Source organism: Gymnodraco acuticeps, unplaced genomic scaffold (genome assembly GCF_902827175.1).
Source record: "Gymnodraco acuticeps unplaced genomic scaffold, fGymAcu1.1, whole genome shotgun sequence".
NCBI classification, from domain to species: domain Eukaryota; kingdom Metazoa; phylum Chordata; class Actinopteri; order Perciformes; family Bathydraconidae; genus Gymnodraco; species Gymnodraco acuticeps.
The window spans coordinates 677918-691688 of NW_022990889.1; the positions used below are offsets into that span (position 1 = coordinate 677918).

The window sequence follows — 13771 nt, forward strand, 5'->3', positions numbered from 1 at the left end:
TGCCAAATACCTAGTTTTACACTCTATACGTGAACCTGACTATTGACCTTGAAGGCTCACTGTGTTTCAAACAGTAACCACCATGCGTGTTTCCTTTCAGCCTGAGAAACACGAGTGTGTGTCTCGGCAGCAGTACCGCGAGAACAGAGGAGCACGGCTGACCAACCTGGGCTCGGGGAATTACTCCGCTCAAGTGCGTGCAACATCACTAGCAGGGAACGGCTCCTGGACGGAGAGCGTGTTCTTCTACGTGCCCCCGCCCAAACGTAATGCAACATTTCTTATACATGTATATTGGAAAGAAATGTTGACTGATTTAAAGTAGATAAGACAAAGATCTGTACTAAGTTCTGATTATTTATCTGTTTTGTCTTGCAGGAGATGATGGTGTTACGTTCTATTTGGTCATAATAATTCCCATCATAGTGACGCTTTTCATTGCCTGCCTCACCACCATTCTCTTCTTTGTGAACAAAAAGAGGCAAGTATCTTTATAAACATGCTCTCCCCGTTGCCAGACAAAGTCCCTTGATAATGTTGTTCTACCTCACTATGCTCATGAAACTTAATGACCGGTGTAATGTCAATCAGAGTTAATAGCTGTTGTTTTCATTAACATTCCCCTGCGGTAAGGAGTAGAGAATTACGCATCCCATCCACAATCAGAGCAGCCTGGTGACTAACTTCGCTGTCTTTTTGTCAACAGGAATAGTGACAGATTGGGAAATGGAGTCCTTTATGCGTCTGTCAACCCTGAGTACTTCAGTGCTGAGAGTAAGAATATGCAATATCTTGTCAGTTTTCTCACTGTTTAGTTTCCCTTTGTGTATGGGTTGTTGACGTTCCGTCCTCTTTGTTGTGCCAGTGTACGTCCCCGATGAGTGGGAGGTGGCCAGGGAGAAGATCACAATGCACAAAGAGCTGGGCCAGGGCTCCTTCGGCATGGTGTACGAAGGCCTCGCCAAGGGAGTGGTCAAAGACGATCCAGAGACACGAGTCGCCATCAAAACGGTCAACGAGACAGCCAGCATGAGAGAGCGCATCGAGTTTTTAAACGAAGCCTCTGTCATGAAGGAGTTCAACTGTCACCATGTGGTAAGAGGGCCGAGAAATGGCAACTAAGCAAGAGAAGACTGAAATAAGAGCAGATAAATCCTCATAATATGGCTTTCACCAAAACAGTTATGTTCAACCCACTTGAAAGTGCTCCCATTACCATTCCTCAATAATCTGTAAGATTCAGAGTGAAAGGTGTCAGCAGGGCACAAGCAGTACGCTGTGCTCGTCTTTACTGAAGCAGCTAGAGCCTGAGGCAGGGTTTAGACCAGGGGTCACCAACGTTTTTTAGGATGAGAGCTACTTTCAAAAAATAAAACAAGTCAGGGGCTACTTTTACTCCTCTTTTTTTGTTTTTTGCAGTGTATATATTTAGCACATTTTAACATTATTATATGCTTACCTTTAACCTTTGTGTGCTGTTTGGGTCTGTGAGACCCGTTTCAGTGTTTACTAAAAGAACATGTATGCAATCTAATTATTTTAACCTGCTTTATTTGGGGGTGGACCTCACCTCCTCTAGGGGGGTCCTCACCTCCTCTAGTGGGGTCCGGGGGCAAGCTCCCCCGGGAAGATGTTTTTTAAATGTTGAAGTGAAATGCATCAATCTGGTGCACTTTGAGCACAACATGAATTTATGGATACAGCTCTCAACACTCAGATGAAAGGGAGCTGTATACTTTTCAATAATCCAATCATCTTTAGAATATGATCACAACAAATAACAAATCATTTAAACTTGTTTATTCTTATCTTATATTATCTAGTTAGCATTCTTTCTTTTTCTTTATGCATATTTTACTAATCACTCCCCTTTTAAACTGTTTTTTTTACTGTACTATAGTACACATTGGAATGATTTCTTACTTTATCTATATTAAATAGATAAAGGTGTGCTCTCTCCCTCCCTAGCTCTCTCTCTCCCTCCCTAGCTCTCTCTCTCTCTCTCTCTCTCTCTCTCTCTCTCTCTCTCTCTCTCTCTCTCTCTCTCTCTCTGTCTCGCTCGCTCACAGAGGCTGTGTGCTCCTCCGTGGCGATGACGGCTTGCGTTAAAAAATAATAATTAACATATTTGTAAAGTGGGGGGACACAAACGGGGTATCGAAACGAGCGGGGGACATGTCCCCCCTGTCCCCAGTGGAAATTACGCCATGCGTGTGTGTGCGTCAAGTGGAATAAATATGAATGGGGCTGATGTGTAGATTCTGCCAGAAGGAAAATCAGCGGGGAGGTGCCACATTGCTTTTCTTCCCTACTGCAACGCTGGTTCTGCAAATCAAGCAAGAACGTGATTGGTCGATATTCATTGTGGGTGGGGGAGGAGGGGTGTTAGATAGATATAGAGTTGTAGTAAGTAGATAGAGTTCGCTATGATTTAGGTTTCGTTTATGCATTGGGTATATTCTTTTAATTACATTTCCTTTTTTGTTTTGTGTATTTTATACATTTTGGATTTGCTTGGCGAGCTATTTTTAGAACATGCCCCGCGGGCGACTCACGTTGTCCCTGCGGGCGACTAAGTGTCCGCGGGCACCGTGTTGGCTACCCCTGGTTTAGACTCATGGAGAGTGTGTATATTCTCTCATCAGTGTGATTAAAGTCTTATTAACTATGTAAAACTGATTTTCGCTTTGGAAAGCTCTCACTATCAACCAACTCTGGCTGCCTATTACTAAATTATTGAATTCAAATGTGTTTGATTAGATCTTAAAAGCAAGTTATAGTGAAACATTTTGTACTGATGTGAATGTAAAATGGAAATGATTAACAGTTGGAACATGTTCTGCTCCTATGTTGTTAATGTGCTTTTGATGGTGGGTAAAGCAGTCTGCCTATCATACTTGCTGCTTATTTTTAAAATGATTTCTTGAATACTAACAATAAATAAATGGGCATTCATGCACTTCGCACATTATTCAAACTGTGTTCCAGTTAAACTTCACAGAAAGAAAGACAAATGTTTTCCCGGGAAAGTATTTGTATTGTTTTCTGAGGTATTCCTGGATCAGGTTCACCGCCATCTGTAGTTACATTTGTCCCAGCTGTGTGCATCTCCTTCATTTCCTTTGTGAAATGAATTGTGGGAGCATCGTGTCCATCAGCAGCACACTGAGAAATGATGTTTTCTTGAATGATAACTGACTGTTTTGAATATAGTCTATCTTACCTTAGATGTAATGTGGAGATTACACAACACCTCATATCAATTAGTTATTCCTGCTTTTACTTCTATACTGCGAAGACATCTTTATTGGCTTCATTGGAAGTGTTCTTAAGCTCCCCATTAGCGCTGAGCAGTGGCGAGCCGTCAGGGCCCTCTAAATATTTGTTTAGTTATATTTTTGCATTAGTTTTACCAAAATAACTTGATTTAATTGTATTTAAAATAACATTTCCAAATAAATAAATCCTTCGAATCTGCCTATTCAGTTTCTGTTTGAATGTGAAGGGTTAAATGAAAGACGCTCGTCTCTGCGAGGTGAAGATAGGAGCTGATTGGTGGTCCTGCTATGAATTCACAGAGGGCCCAGCTATAGTAACTGAACGAGAGAGTAATAAAAGTCAAGGCTTGCCACTGGCGCTGAGTGATATTATGTCCTTTTAAAAATGAAAGAAGATAGGATATTCACGGAAAGCTCATTCGGATAACTTCTATAATAACAATCATTTTTAGATGTAAATAGTTTATTACAGAAGTACAACTTTTTTGTTTGGATTCATTAAGATGCACTGTACTGTTTTGATTATCGTTATATTTCAGTTTTTACTTTTCAACTGTGATTTTCATTGTAAAACAGACAGTTATTTTTTGTTATGTCCCAAATCTCTTTAAAAATACAAAACAATTTGATGGATTTTTTTGCCTGCTCATACCTGAGCTGACCTGTGTGGTGTTGTTGTTCCTTTAGGTGCGGCTGCTGGGCGTGGTCTCTCAGGGACAGCCAACCCTGGTGATTATGGAGCTAATGACCCGCGGAGACCTCAAAAGCCACCTGCGCTCTCTTCGTAAAGAAGTAAGCAGCTTTTCTTGACGACCACAATCACAGAAACACTCACTCTATCTCTTTCGTCACAAACACGCAAATGTGTGAACACATACACACATCCTGTCGTCCCTTTCATTTCCACTCATAGCATCCATCCCTCACTGATCTATACCTAGTGTCCGGTGTTGTGGCTAACTGAACAGTGTTTTTTTCTTGCCCTTTACACTCTCGTTTCATCCCCAGAACTCCACCACTCAGGTCCTACCCCCGCTCAAAAAGATGATCCAGATGGCAGGGGAAATTGCCGACGGCATGTCGTACCTAAATGCCAACAAATTTGTCCACAGAGATCTGGCTGCCAGGAACTGCATGGTCGGCGAGGACTACACTGTGAAAATTGGAGGTAAGTCAATTGAATACAATGCTCTCAGCCTCCCCTGGTCGCTCAATGCTAAACCCACTTCACCGGCCTCCAAAAGAAGTGTTTGGATTTCAGTGAGTGCCTGAGGCCGTGGAGTCTTAATGTAGATGGACAGAAGGAGGGAGAAGGTGAGGGAATGGATGAGCTCTCAGGAGCTTCTTCTCCCACACAGAGTGACTGATATTACTTGTTTCCCCAACCTGTGATTCCTTTTTTTTTCTCCTTCAGATTTTGGCATGACCAGAGATATTTATGAGACGGATTACTACCGTAAAGGAGGGAAGGGCCTGCTGCCTGTTCGCTGGATGTCTCCAGAGTCTCTGAAAGATGGCGTGTTCACCACGATGGCTGATGTCTGGTATGAGAGCACACACTCCCTCACACACATGGTGTTTCTCAATCTCGAGTAAAGCTGCTCCAGAGCCACTATTTCAAGCATACTACGTCATCGAGTGCCGCCGAAGTACTGTTCCAATGTCCAGCATACTTGGAATTCTACCGAGCCCGGCGTACTTAGTTTGGAGACATTTCGAGGCTGCACATGTGTAGTCTCCGCGGTCTTAAAATCCCCACAATGCTTTGCGCACGGACCAATTTCCCCAAATCTGTGGCGGAAAATGTAAGGCGCGGCCTCTATATGACGCACGCCTGCACACTTGCTCGCCTGTTCCACTCTTCCTTTTCCGAATGCCAGGAAGTATTCTTGCCTCGCTTCTGAAGCAAGATGCTCGGAAGACATGTGCTACCAAGCAAGCGTACTCGAGATTGAGAAACACCCACTCACAAGCCTGCGTAATGCATGTAGAAACCTGCCGTATTATAGGAGGCTCACAAAGTATTCCAGAAGTTTCTACATCAAGAGTGTTCAATTGTCCAGTTACAGAATGTCCTTGTGCAGAGGTCTGGACAATCTGAATTATGATCATTCAGTGTCCTATATAAGTCAGTTGTTATACCAACGTCTGTATGTACTCAACAACTGAATGTCAAATCAAATAGAGTACAACTCAATAACATTTGAACAATATCAATGATGATACTGAACTGTAGGCAATACAAATAATAAGTAGCATACTTTACTAATAAATAAATCAATCTTATTTTCTAATTTTAAAAACAAGGGCTTTTGAAATTCTTCATTTTGGAAAACAAAAAAAGAAAGTATAGATTGAGTTTCTCTTTTTCTTCCTTTCTGATCATTTCACATCTTAACAGGCTCAATCAATTGTATCATACATTATATCAACATACCATAGCATTTGGTTTAAAACCCTTTTTTCTTTCCTTCCTATATCCCACTAAACCAGAAATGCTATATATAAGCAATAAACTGCAGCGGCTTGGGTTCCAGTCCTGACCTTCGGACATTTGCTGCGTGTCATCCCTTTCCCTCTCCCTCTTTCTTTCCAGTCATTGTGTCCACCTCTATAATTGCAAAAGGCCCAAAAGATAAGATAGTCAAAATCGAATAAACTCCAATAATCTATTCTCCAAATAGAAACATCGTCCACCTATCAATGAATTCAGGTCTACATATTTGTTTGGTTGGATGGGTTACGCTAAACTAATCCATGCTGTAGAGTCAAAACTATACAAATACATATAACTTCACGGCCCGTATTCCTAACAACATTCCAATTTCAAAAACCATCACAATCTTTTGGTTCCCTGCTGGCTCTCCGGAAATTCCTCTCTCTGTGAGAGGATAGCAAGACACATCGTCTTTCTTTTTACTGACACCTTGTTTTATGCCAACTTGCAGTGAAATCTGAGTTTACAGTTCTCACTTTGTATTTTTCTTATGCAGAGATGTGTTTACTAGCTCCCTTGCACGTTTTTGTTTCCCAACTCAAACTGTCCCACGGGTCAGTCCCTGAGAGTGGGCCTAAACTGCTCCAGATGTTCTGAAATGAGAGGTTGCAGTGCCAGCACAAACCCATCTCCACATTTGCGTTCTCCATATTCCTTTCTGATGTTGCACAGATGAAGTTTAGCGTAAGAAGAGCCCATTATGGGCTCCTCAGGAATCCGCAAGTAGGTGACTTTTATTTTGTTGATCGGGAGAAGCTGTCTGTCAGCACAAGACTGTTTCAGCCACTTGTATGCAGTGTTGTAATAAGGCTGTTTAAAAGACTGTTGAATGGACTCTCTGAACTCGTGCCAGTTGTTATATTATGCTTAGCAAGAGTGAACAAATATTGGATCCTTTGTTAGTGAGGTTAAACATTTTCTTCATGATTAGTTTCACAGCAAGGTAGCTTGAGGTTAAACTGAGAACTGTAAATACTTCATACTGAGGCTGGTCCTGCAGGAATGACATTACCGTGATTCCAAGACTGCTACACTGATACACCGTTTACATTACTCTTAATACTTAAACACCACCAGGTTTTAGGTTTAACTTGTGCTGCCGCATAAACTTCTCTAACATCTGCTGCTCCGTGACTGTCGTCAGGTTACTCTGGCCCGACTACTAGGCACTATACTCTAGAGATAATGCATGGATTTGGGACCTAACCTCCTCTTGGGGGGTCATGCTCCCCCGGGATTTTTTTTTAAATGTTGAAGTTAAAAGCATCAATCTGGTGCACTTTGAGAGCAACATTAAGAGATCTATGGATACATACATCTCTCAACACCCATATGAAACAGACCTGTAAGCATATTTACTTTTTCTTTATGGATATTTTACAAATCACTCCCCTTTTAAACTGTATTCTTATTTATTAATAACAACTTTATTTTACTGTCATATAGTATTTTATACCTGTTTACTTTATTCTCTTATTTTTGTATAACTATAATGATCATATAAAGATGTGCCTTTACTTCACTGGTTGTAGAAAAAGCTTCTTATATTCGTTAGCATAGCTAGCTAACCAGATGCTAATAACAACAAAGCTATTGACTGTATGATCAGTATGACAGATGAACAGATCGCCACTGGGTTTACAACTAAAGACACAGCCACGCAAAAACTGCGGCATGTGTACGGCTCCTTATCTGAAGTGCCGAGCCACGTTCTGGTGCTCTCTGTCAGAACTGCACCCCTGTCAGACGAGACATATACCACGTGATGACACGTGAGGCTCGTGTTGTGTTCATGGACCCTGACCTTGGCCAGGAAAAACAGGCACTCGCTTGTTTAATTTTTTTGCGGTCTAGATTTGTTAATTGTTTTTCTTTTTTGCGTGTGTTTATAAATTACCTCGAGGGCCGTACCAAATTGTCTCGCGGGCCGTATGCCGCACGGGGCCGGAGATTCCCCACCCCTGCTGTAAACACAACACCAACATAATATCACCTTACAAAGATGAGAACTGCAGTCAGATGATTCTGTGAGGTCTGTGGCCACGAGCCTCACCTCTCACACTATATATATATATTAATTTGACCGGTTGTTAGTTTAAAATATTGATATGTGCAGCTAGAGGTTCATACAGTTATTTTCAAGCAAATATATATTGTGCTTGTTTTTGCTTTTTACAAGATAATTTACTGCAAATCACACAAATGTAGTCCTCACTCACTTAAAGTCGCATCGTCATCTATAATATAGAATATACTGACAACAACAAAATGCAGGTATTATATCCACTGTTATTGTTTTACCTCATGAACGCAAATTAGCTGGGTTGTTTTTGTGCAAAACCACTGGCTGCCTGAAAAGTGGAAAAACACAATTCAAAAGTTTACTTTGAAAGATGAATGAATGAATGAAAACTTGATTACAGACTCAGGGTCCAGATACCCAATCTGATGATTGTACAATGTACATTGTTCATAATTTGTATTATGAGAGAAATTTAAGAAACCACATCATTCTGCATAATCATGCCCAGGTTGATGATGTTTTAGCCCTCTTTACTGGATACATTTAAATAAAAAAATACATTTCCCGATGAATGTTTTGAAGATACCTCCTTAATAAAGGGAGCGCAGCGTTTTTGATAATACGCATCTATCAATAACTTTATTATATGCAATACATATGTTGTAATAGACACTTTCTAGAAAACGAGAATTCAAAAACACTTGTTTGGTGCTTTAAATGCTTATTTAGGGATAATTACAAACAACAACCAAAAGGAGGTTTGAATGTCCTATAATACCAAATACATGGTTTCTTCAGTATGGTTGCCAGTGCTGCCTGTGCTCCTAAATCGACTTCACTCTTGTTGTATCATTTCTTTCCTTAGGTCATTTGGTGTTGTGCTGTGGGAGATCGCCACCTTAGCAGAACAGCCTTACCAGGGCATGTCCAACGAACAAGTGCTGCGTTTCGTCATGGAGGGAGAGCTCTTGGACAAACCTGACAAGTGCCCTGACATGCTGTAAGTCTCTTTCATATGATAGTAGTAATAATAATAATACATTACATTTATGTCAAACATCTAAGGCCTTTCGGGTTTCTGTTTCAACACCCTTGACGGACGGTATTGTTTTTTTATCCTCCACCGCCTCGCACAGCATTCAGTGTCACTAATATTTTGCCTGGGGTCTATTTTAAGTTGTGGTTTGAAGTGTTTAGAATATCATGTGGTGTGTATGCTTAGATAGAGCCAAGATCAGGCTGACATTAACGTCACGGGTTAAATGTGGTACGTTGACAGCATGGCCCCGCTGGTCAGCTGACAGCCAGAGCCCTCCTCACCCATCAGCTCCATAGAAGGGAGGCTGGGAACCGGGAGTGAGAGATGCCCCTCATTCCTGTCTGTCCATCAGCAAAGGGAGTGGGATAGACGGAGAAGGAAGTCATTGATTCATTTATAATTCGATAATGAATCACCCAGCTGTAAGAGAAGAGACATCACAGCACAGCCTGCCTGTCAGCATGCGGTGCTGCATGTATGCATCTCTGCTCTCCCTCTCTGACCTCAATAAGAAGGCATTCTGCTCCCCCCCCACTCTTTATGGCTGATCTCACCTTAGAAAGAGCGCTGGTCGAAAAAAAACAAGAGGGCCGAGTGTTGTGCAGACACAAACCTCTCGTTTCTATGGAAGCCTGACTGTTTTGTCCCGGTTACAGGAACGTGTGGATTGTGTTACAGAGGTGGTGATGGTGGTGGAGGGGGGGGCATTTATCCTCCTGGTCTGGGAGCAAAACACGGGACAGTCAGACTTTTTGCCGCTGGTCGTCTGTAGTGTAGTGACTTAATGGAGATTTCCAGAAGACTGCTGAAATGCAGTGAAGCCAGGAGTCTATACAAAGACTGAATAGAAAGATACAACAAGAGAAAGCAGGCCGGACAACAGACAAGGGGAATGAGTCATATTTGGAGAGCCTTGAATGCCTCCTTCTTGTTTCGGCTTTCCCATAGTCAGGTAGCTGTGGGTCACTGATTTGATTTCCCATGTTCCTGTCTAGAGTTTCCTATAGACAAAACGTGCTTTCTATCTCACAGGGCTGGTCTGAAATGAAACACAGACTCTGCGATTACATTAAACAACATGATTTATGGTGGAATGTGCGCAGTATCACTCGCAGGGCTATTATACATCAAGGTTTCACCACACTGGGGATGTTTCATGTGTCATGTTTGCAGCGCTGTTGCATGTTCCCTCCCAAGGAGCTATTTTATGCCAGCTGAGGAACAAGTACTTACACAGCTTGTGTACAACTGTGAGCTTAGCATATGGGGCTAATGTCACTTGTCAAATGTTAGTGCCTTTAATTGAACAGTAATAGCATGTGTGTGTGTGTGTGGTCTATGATTGGCAGAATGCTGACAAGAAGTCAGGATTTACTGCAGTGTTTGTTTTCTAAATGTGCATCAACAAGCCTGGTGTGCAGCAACAGATGGTGGGGAAAGAGTTTTGAGCAGGCAGGAGTATGCAGACGCGTCCCCCCGAAGGGCCGGCCCTGCTCCAAGCATTACACGTCTTTAATGGGAGGTCTTTACTGCCTGGGTTTGGACATTTGAACGTCAACTTTAAGACACTTGCTGTGCTGCTGAAAAACAAGCCAAGGCTGCCCCCCGTTGCTTCAGAGTACGAAGCGAGGCTCGTGCTTAGGAAAAGCTCGACCCATAATCCTGGCACTCAGCTGCAGAGAGTGGACTGCAGAGAGAGGGAGGGAGAGAGAAGAGAGGGAAAAGCAAGAGCGGAGGGGAGATGACTGAGGTGTTTATGTCAGCGGGCCTTCGAGAGTATTCTTAGCTTGTTTGTGTATAATTGAAGTCGTGGTGTGTGGTGTAGCGCCACACAAAACTGTAATAATTCTCCCTTTTATGATGTTGTTTTGACATTCCCAAAGCTCGGCTGCTGGCCTGGCACAGACCTGACGTATGATTTACTGTGCTGCTGAGTACATGCTACATTACAGATCCTACTGTATGTGTTGTAATGTAGCAACAAATAAAAACAAATCCAAACTTGAAATATCTTATTTGAGCTGACATGTTAACTAAGACTACTGTCAACAACAAACCTGTATGAAATAATCAGAAGGTTCAATAGATAAGGACAGGTGTAAATGATTCCACACAATCCTTTTAGTTTGTAAGAGCTAGTTTGTAAGAGCTGTTAGCCCTTGTATAAACTAAAGGTTTATACCATATATAACATTCACACCCAATCTCTGCCCTTTTTATGGGCATGTTACCTTTTTTTAAATGTATTTTGGGTCTGTTTTTGTGTTCTCAAAGGCACAAAAAACGTTATCAAAAATAATAAAAAGCCTCTGGTCTAACATTTATTGAAGTTGTATTCTAGTGAACAGCAGTTCAGTACATTAATGTAGATTACTGTACTATATTATTGTACTGTCTACATATTTTTTTGTTTTACAAGCTCAATACTGAACTGCAAGACGGTATTAAAAGGGGCTTTAACGTCAGTGTCTCCTGCCACCTGCTGGTGAGAAATGTGAAGTATTCCCACTCTAAGGTTTTCAGTCTTAACCGCACTACTACTCACATGCCCATGTGTACATTGAAACATTACTGGCTCTGAAGCATCCCAATTATTCACTGAGATGGGGGAGAAAATTCACATTATCATTTGTTCAGGCGATGCTTCAATGAGGCTATTTTAAGACTGCAGGCCACATTAGTAAAACGATGCCAACAGGATGGTCTTTTCAGTATAAAATCCCTTAGTACAAAACATACTTGTGTAATGTATTCGACTTAAAAAAAAGAAAGCCTTAAAACATACCATACATGTACATTACTGACCCTTTTTATATTGTTGTACCTCACTTGCAGGTTTGAGTTGATGAGGATGTGCTGGCAGTATAACCCCAAGATGCGTCCGTCCTTCCTGGAGATCATCAACAGCATCAAAGAGGACCTGGAGCCTCCCTTCAGGGAAATGAGCTTCTTCTTCAGCGAGGAGAACAAGCCGCCGGACACCGAGGAGCTGGACATGGCGGTAGAAAACATGGAGAACATTCCACTGGACCCTGCTTCCACCAGGCAGCCCTGTGCTGCTGCCGCCCCCTCGTTGGGGGGGACGGGAGGGACGCCGCCCCCCTCTACCCAGCAGTTATCCCCAATGCAAGGCCCAAGTACTCCGCTCCTGGGAGCCGTGTCTCCCTCCCCCCCCGGGGCCAGGGGCCTCAGCCTTGGCGTCTCCAGGCCAGGCCTTGGACAAGCACTCAGGACATGTATCGGCCAACGGACCCGTGGTGGTACTTCGGCCTAACTTTGACGAGTTGCAACCCTATGCACACATGAATGGGGGCAGAAAGAACGAGCGGGCGTTACCACTGCCCCAGTCGTCGGCCTGCTGATATCAGACCAGCCCCCCCCCCTCCTCCTCTTACACAGGGTAACACAAGCCTCTCATCCTTTTCTCTAGGAGATATGGATGAGGTAAGAAATGACTTTCTTCTACTGTGTGCCAATAGATGATCTCTCCGATCCTTTAAGGTCAAACATAAACTGTAAAAACAGTGAATGAGTACAGAAACCTGCAAAAGCATTTGGAGTTTGGTGTGTCAGACTCGACACTGGGGTACTCCTTCCTGTGCCGCCTGTATGTCGGTCCTTCAAGAAGGAACCAATGCAGGCATGTGTCCTGACAGATTTAGACATGAACTTAAAGACAACTTTTTTTAGCATATCTGCCAGCAAATCCAACAGAAGAGCACTTTTTTCCTGATGATTTCAGAGAGGATATTGTGGATATCAGAGAGTGTATTTATACAAAACACGCGATTCTCTCTATTATATGGCAAAGCTCCATTTCTAAATGACTTTCCATCAAAATGACTTTTGTTTGCATGAGCAGATCGGCTCATGTGATGTGAGGATGCCTCAATTAGACAGTTTTGACTAAGATCATTGTTTCATTTTCTTATGATATGTCTATGATCCGATCAGAAGCGGGTCGAAATGGAAGAGTAGGGCCTGTTGTGTATCTGCCAAACTATTGCCAAATCAATTTTACTTCCTTTCTTCGGTTTCATATAGGTCTCCTTTCTGGTTTAAGGCTGTGATTCAGAGTTGAGATAATATTGTCTAGAAAAAACCCAAAAATGTTTGGTGGTATTCAGACCTGATCTTTGAGACTAGCTGATCCTGGAGCAGCAGTCTGTGTGTCTTATCCCTGGACAGAGGACAGTGTTAGCCTTGTGATACTTGGGAAAAAAACTGACATGTTGACGACAAGTGAATTGCTTACACATGGAGAGCAGCATACAAGCAGGACTGTTGTATACAGGATTAGAAATGCAAGCACAGTCTTTTAAAGATATGTTTTTCTAATCAATTAAAGGTCCCCTATTATACTCTTTTTCAACAATATATTATGGGTCTCAGATATATATACAAAATATGTCTCTGAAGGGTTTGGCTCTAAATCCCTAAGAGATCCTGCATTGTAGCATCCCATGATCCCCTCTGTTTCAGGCCTGTTTAAAAAATGCTGATTCTGTGTCTGTAGCTTTAAATGGGCATGGGCTGCTGCTGGCCACGCCCCTCTGAGAGATGTTTTGTTTAAAAAACACAATGTTGCTCTAGGAGAGTGGTTCTCAAAGTGGGGGGCGCGCCCCCCCCTGGGGGGTGCAGAGGCATGCCAGGGGGGCGCGAGAGACTAGGAGGAAAAATGGTTATTAAAAAAAAAGATTAAAAAAAGAAAAATCATACATTTAAAAATGATTGATTCGAAAAATAATATGATGCAGTACTATTACGTCTGGGTCTCTGTGTTTCATTAAAGCTATGGTGTGTGTGTGTGGTGTGTGTGTGTGTGTGTGTGTGTGTGTGTGTGTGTGTGTGTGTGTGTGTGTGTGTGTGTGTGTGTGTGTGTGTGTGTGTGTGTGTGTGTGTGTGTGTGTGTGTGTGTGTGTGTGTGTGTGTGT

General features: G+C 42.4%; 1 protein-coding gene across 1 annotated transcript in view; it reads left to right on the plus strand.

The window, feature by feature from the left end:
• Positions 1-13500, plus strand: part of igf1ra (insulin-like growth factor 1a receptor) — a 101031-nt gene extending 87531 nt beyond the window's left edge. Inside the window, 10 exon segments of the mRNA XM_034233576.1 lie at positions 101-266; positions 379-481; positions 707-774; positions 866-1095; positions 3966-4070; positions 4287-4446; positions 4693-4822; positions 8664-8798; positions 11673-12005; positions 12007-13500. Of these exon segments, the coding sequence (XP_034089467.1) occupies positions 101-266; positions 379-481; positions 707-774; positions 866-1095; positions 3966-4070; positions 4287-4446; positions 4693-4822; positions 8664-8798; positions 11673-12005; positions 12007-12199 (1623 nt within the window). The 3' untranslated portion in view covers positions 12200-13500.
• The last annotated feature ends 271 nt before the right edge of the window (positions 13501-13771 follow it).